The sequence below is a fragment of the Rhinolophus sinicus genome, linkage group LG02, assembly GCF_036562045.2.
Source record: "Rhinolophus sinicus isolate RSC01 linkage group LG02, ASM3656204v1, whole genome shotgun sequence".
Lineage (NCBI taxonomy): Eukaryota > Metazoa > Chordata > Mammalia > Chiroptera > Rhinolophidae > Rhinolophus > Rhinolophus sinicus.
This window is the reverse complement of record NC_133752.1, coordinates 146,148,362-146,154,736: the sequence shown is the minus strand read 5'-3', so window position 1 is coordinate 146,154,736 and position 6,375 is coordinate 146,148,362. Positions and strand designations below refer to the sequence as shown.

General features: G+C 31.5%; 1 protein-coding gene across 1 annotated transcript; it reads left to right on the top strand.

The window, feature by feature from the left end:
* Positions 1–3,202: 3,202 nt before the first annotated feature.
* LOC109443658 (olfactory receptor 6C6) lies at positions 3,203–4,147 on the top strand. The gene has a single exon (XM_019724342.2). The coding sequence runs from the start codon at positions 3,203–3,205 to the stop codon at positions 4,145–4,147; it is 945 nt and encodes a 314-aa protein (XP_019579901.2).
* Positions 4,148–6,375: the final 2,228 nt, after the last annotated feature.

Genomic DNA, 6,375 nt, shown 5'->3' with positions numbered 1-6,375 from the left:
TTATCATATAAAAGCAGTGTTTGGGCTGCCATTCAACTTTGTGAATTCTGCTAGTACACCTGAAGCTTTCTTAATAATGGATGGCTATGAGCAATTTCTTCATATTTAAATACCAATAGCAAGTCTTTTAAATTTTTCTTTTGAAGACTTTTCAGGGGGTCATGACAAAAATCATAGGGGACTTTGTTTAATAATAATTTATACCTGGGTTTCTGATATAATATATCTAACCAATCCCTTTTACTCATTTTGAGCATATTCTTTTATATCAATACAGTTCAAATGTTTCAGTTATTTAAGTTCTCCTGACTAGGCCTTCATGTCATAAACTAAATGTGCCACCATATATTCCCCCCCATATCAAAACAAAACAAAACACCCAGAGTCTATGTAATTTTACTAACAATTGTCACCCCAATAAATTTAATAAAATTAAAAAAAACACACACACACACAAAACACCATCTTAAAATTAAAAAAAACACAACTCAGACAATGTTCTAGTAACATACAATTAAAATCCTCATTTTAATATTGAATCTATTTCACACATTGAAATTTTCTATAGGCATATTATTATTATTACTGTTATTACTATTATTATTTTAGTAATTGCAAGAGAAAATTATTTATTGGAGAAAACTTGACCTGCAGGTTTCTCCATAGTCCCCTTGGGACTTAGAAACAATCAGTGTTTTTGTTGCATATTCCCCAGATTGAAAAAAAGAAAAAACTGAGTGGAAGTTTGTTTGGCACATAAATAGTGCCAAACTCTTTGTTTGCTCATTTCAGTAGATTCCCTTGTGTCTTTATTGAGCCAAAAGATAAAACTTTAGCTGTGTTAGAATCATGGGATATGTTCAATTTCTGTACTTAAATATTGTATTTCTTCCTAGATTTTGATCTTCGATATAACATTTCCAGTTAAAAGTTAAGGAAAATTTTCTGAAATTTAACCAAAATGGAAAGGATGATAGAAATACATCAATATTCTTTAGTATCTGAATATTGAGATGTGTAGTGAATAGGAACTTAAGTGAAAAATGGGAAATATTAAAAAACAACAACACATTTCACCTTTTATTTGAATCCTTCTGAAGAAAACAATTGGTTTTTAAAATATCCTTTTAATAAATGAATAATGTCCAGAAATGATCATCACTCATAATTTAGTTAGTCCAATATGGCCCGTGTAAGGTAAGTCAAATTTTTAGTTTAACTTGTCTTTTTTTGAGTTAGAAGTTAGGGAAATATTTTGGAAATGCAAGATTATTAAATTTATCTTTAAATTGTCTCATTTGATCTATTCCTTTGATGGAGAAGTAAAAATTCCTATATAATTTTCCTATGAATGTATGTAAAACATAATAACATGTATATTTTCATATATAAATGACTAATCATTTTATTTATTTACCTCTATGAACTTGTAATTACATTGGATGCATCATGGAGATAAAAATAAGGAGCAGTAATCATTTTTAATAACAATTAGCTGCTGTTTACTTTTTTATTCTTGAGGAAATCTAACAAAACATTTATATCCAGTTCAAGGTTAAAGACAACTAGTGTGTTTAGCACTAACTCAGAACATTATGAAAAATAGGAAACAATGATGAATTAATGTCTTTACTAGTTATAGTTAGTCTACCAAATCATAAAATTCCACAGATAATGAATAAAAACGTAGATTTATATTTTAATGGAAAAAACTCAAGAGACAATCAAATAGAAGTACTTTTATGGTGGAATGCAAAGACTAACATTATTCGTGAAGAATAAACAGATTAAAACCGGTGACAAGCATTCAGATGTGTTTAAGACAAATATTCTAGGAATTTAGTAGCTTTAAAAAGTACATATGTGCACCTGAAGCTGAACAATAATGAATGCCAACTATAATTATATATATATATATATATATATATATATATATATATATATATATATGTGTGTGTGTGTGTGTATGTATGTATATATATGTATATGGTTACAGGAAGTGGAGTACAGCATTAGGAATAGAGACACAGTGGAAATGTAATGGTTCCGTGCGATGTCAGAGGTATAGTGGATGGGGGAGGGGGATTCACACAGTGTGAGGGATATAAATGTAAACGTCTAAGTATTGCTTTGTCTTGTGCACCTGAAACTAATAAAATAAAATAAAAATGTACATGTGTGAATAAAATAATATCAGGTTATCTAGAAAAGTAGAGGAATATATCTGAATAAACTTAATTGAAAAGAAAAGGAAAATACTTATGTGGCATTTCACTTTATCTATCATAGCTTATATTTTTAAGAAGGGGGAAAAAAGAAAGCCTTTTTAATATCATCTGGAAATTCTGAAAATTGGCTAAGACAAAGAAGTCTTGCTTTACTACAAAGAATATAATTAGCAAAAAAACAAATACAGTTAGTAACTGTGAAATACTGCTGTAGCACTAGTCAGTGACAAGGACTGTGCTTAAAAGCATTTTTATACTCAAATGAAAAGATATAGCTTCTTAATGTGATCTTAATATAATCTACACAACCATAAAGAAGGAATGTGAGACTATTATAAATTGAGTAAATTTTTAAAAGATTAAAATGTAGGAAGACTACTTTTAGTTTTTCTGTTTGTTTCGTTTCCTAAGTCATTCAGATTTGAGGCATTGTTAATGACTTACTTAGAACTTTCTAAGTTGATTCTAAAGGCCACTGACAAAGTGTATGAATAGGCAAGTGGAGGGAATTAAAAAAATAAACTGAAAGAAAATGGTACAAAAAATGTAATAAAGGACATATGAAATGAAACGATGATGAAAAATGGAATAAAAACTACTTGAAATATTTGCTAAATTCAGAAAATAGAAAATATGAACTATTTAAATAGTCTGTTAGGGTAAAGTCTTTGAAAGATAGGTTATAGATCAACACTAAATTGTGAAGTTAAATTTCAAAGGACTGATAAGCTCCCTATTAAGTGGTAAGTATGCCTTATTTCAATCTTGTCACGGGAAGAAACTCAGCATTTTTATAAAGATGACTAACATTAGGGGACATGTTCATTTTGATGACCTCAAGGTAGTTTGTGAAAATGTTCGCACATACGTAAGTTTTTGAATAAGGAACATTTTATGGCTGAGAAGAAAGAAAATTATTTTTTTAAACTATGATTTAATTTTGTTTTCTCTAGCTTTGATAAGAAAAAAAAGAAATGAACAATTCAATGGAAATAGAGTTTATTTTGCTTGGATTGACAGATGATCCTCTGTTGCAAATTGTGATTTTCCTGTTTCTATTTGTCAACTACATCTTGAGCCTGATGGGAAACTTAATCATCATCCTCCTCACTCTGCTGGACCCCCATCTCAAGACTCCAATGTATTTCTTCCTCCGAAATTTCTCCTTCTTAGAAGTTTCATTCACAACCGTCTGCATTCCACGATTCTTGATAAGCATTCTGACTGGAGATAAAACAATTTCCTACAATGGTTGTGCAATACAGTTATTCTTTTTTCTTTTATTAGGCGTTACAGAATTTTACCTTCTGGCTGCCATGTCCTATGACCGCTATGTTGCCATCTGCAAACCGCTGCATTATCCGATCATTATGAACAGCAAAGTGTGCTCTCAGCTTGTACTCAGCTCTTGGTTAACTGGATTCCTAATTATCTTTCCCCCATTGGTCTTGGGACTCAAGCTGGAGTTCTGTGCTTCAAAAACTATTGATCACTTCCTCTGTGACACTTCTCCTCTCCTGCAGATCTCTTGCACAGATACACAGTTCATAGAATTGATGGCTTTTGTCTTAGCTGTTGTGACACTTGTAGTCACTTTGTTGTTAGTGGTCCTCTCCTACACATACATCATCAAAACCATTCTAAAATTCCCTTCTGTTCAACAACGAACAAAGGCCTTTTCCACATGTTCCTCTCACATGGTTGTTGTCTCTATTACATATGGAAGTTGCATCTTTATGTATATGAAACCATCAGCAAAGGAAAGGGTGACTTTAACTAAAGGTGTAGCTGTGCTCAATACCTCTGTTGCGCCTTTGCTAAACCCCTTTATTTACACCCTAAGAAACCAGCAGGTGAAAGCAGCTCTCAAGAATATGCTGCACAGGTTTTGTTATTTTGAAAACAGTGAGACAAAATAGGGATGTAAGTAATACGTTGTTGAAACATGAATAGGAAAATTGAAAACAATTTTCAGTTTATTTTTTCATATCTATGCCATTTCTCCCCTCAAGTATTTATATCGTATTAGGTTTACTAAGTCTTCCTGATCTCTGTGCTTCCCTCCGTTCTTCTTATTGACTAGATCTTTATACTCTTTAGTAGTAAACTGTCTCCTTCAATCAGAATATTAAATTCCATCTTTGACTAGAAATATCTCTTCCCATTAATGATACCTTCATGTACTGAATGTTTTAAAAAAATGAACCTTGCTAGATGTACTTAGTTAATTATTTCAAATATGTGTGATAATTGTTAAGCATTGCATCTGCTCCTACGTGTTTTGTCTGCTAAAACTGAGACACAAACTCAAAACCTGATAATTATTATGTCGTGTAATTGCACTTGTGATGAAAAAGAGAAATTAAATATTTTTAAAGTTCAAAGTAGGCTTGCAAAAAAAAAAATAACTTACGCTAAAACTTGAAAGATGAATAAGGAAATAAAATTTCAAAGGTTCTGTAATCAGAAGTATAAAATATGCAAAGGAACTGAGATTCTAATAAATAAGTTTCAACTTGAGAGTTACAATGATTATGTATATGGTATTTGTAAACATTATTAGTTAATGTTTTGTGTAGAAATAATTGAACTCCAGGCTTTGGAGTTCAATTGCTTATATTGCATTATAGTATTTGGTCTACAAATGATAGTAACCCATGAAAGAAATTCAGGTATTATATAATTTATTTACAGATAGGTTTGGGATCTTTTGATATATTTTCAATTATATGTAAATTTAAAATGCCTGATCCATTCTGGTTGTGTCAGTTTCATCAAATTTATTAAGTATACCTTACATAAAAGTGCATATGATCATTTTAAATGAATGGATTTCAACAAATATTGACATCCACATAATAATAAAGGCAGAGAACATTTACATTATAGTAAATATTTCCCTTTACCTCTTCCCAGTCATTCCCTTTCCCTCATGCCTGCCACTGGATCCAGGTATCCAGTCTTGTCCTTTTGGTCACTATAAATTAATTTTGCCTTTTCTGAGTTTTTTTACAAAAGAAACCACAAAGAATTCCCTTTGAACAACATCTCCCCATTTTTCCACCCTCTAGTCCCTGGTAATTTTCAATTTGTATATTTGATCCCATGCTTAACACAGGATCATGAAAATGAATTTATCAACTGTCATGTATACATTTAATATATTATTACAAATATCACATTATCATTAGTTATCAATGCAGTATAAAAGCTGAGTGGTAAAGAAATAGAACATAAACTAAGACTTAATACAGTATTGTCATGAGCAAGAAGAGTATTTTCCCTCCTTTTAAAAAATATATTAAATCAGAGAATGAATAAACAGTGATTTCATAGATCAACATGAAATTTAAATCAGTTTTATTCACACACTTGAATGTTTTAGAAATGTGACCAATGACGATGAAGAAGATGAAGATGATGATAAAATGAAGGTAAGTTTGTGGTCCTGGTGATGGAAGTCTTATGTCACCATCTACGTGGTCACAGTTACCTCATATCATTGGATTGACTTTCCTCAGAGATGAAATGAATCCATATACATGAACATATGAAAATCAAATGATACTGTACTTTTACAATATGAAGATATAATCCGGACCTTCATAAAATGGAGATGAGATCTGTATACAAATCAGGCTATTTCAGACATTTTTTCAGAATGTCTTCAGAATGTATCTCATCTTGTTGAAATCTGCTCTCTCTTCCTTTCCCTGCTCCCACAGATCTCTCTCTCTCTCTCTCTCCAAGCCCCTTCTCTCTCGCCATTCTCCTTTTATCCAGAGGCACGATTATCACAATATAATAAAATTAAAATTTGGGAGCAAATTATTTTTCTAGAGGAAATGGGAGAATTATTTAATTTAAATCAAAATTTAATCCTTAGAATTGGTGTAACTGGGGAGTAAAGTGGCTCAGGTCAAAGTAACGATTAATCCGTATCTCATGCACTTGTACTTTCCACTTGAAACGTTACTCCTAGGCGGTCCAGTTGAAAATGTGAAGTAAGAGTAAGCCTTCCAATGACGTGAGAATATAGCTCTCCTAAACAATTTAGGAAAGATTCCATGATAAAGTTACCAGGAAAGTGGGTGGATGAAGTTCCAAGCCATGAGATAGGAAGACATCAGCACTCGTGTGTCACATT

What these genes read in the sequence shown, in the direction of transcription:
- LOC109443658 (XM_019724342.2), top strand. Translation starts at nt 3,203, where the DNA reads ATGAACAATTCAATGGAAATAGAGTTTATTTTGCTTGGATTGACAGAT.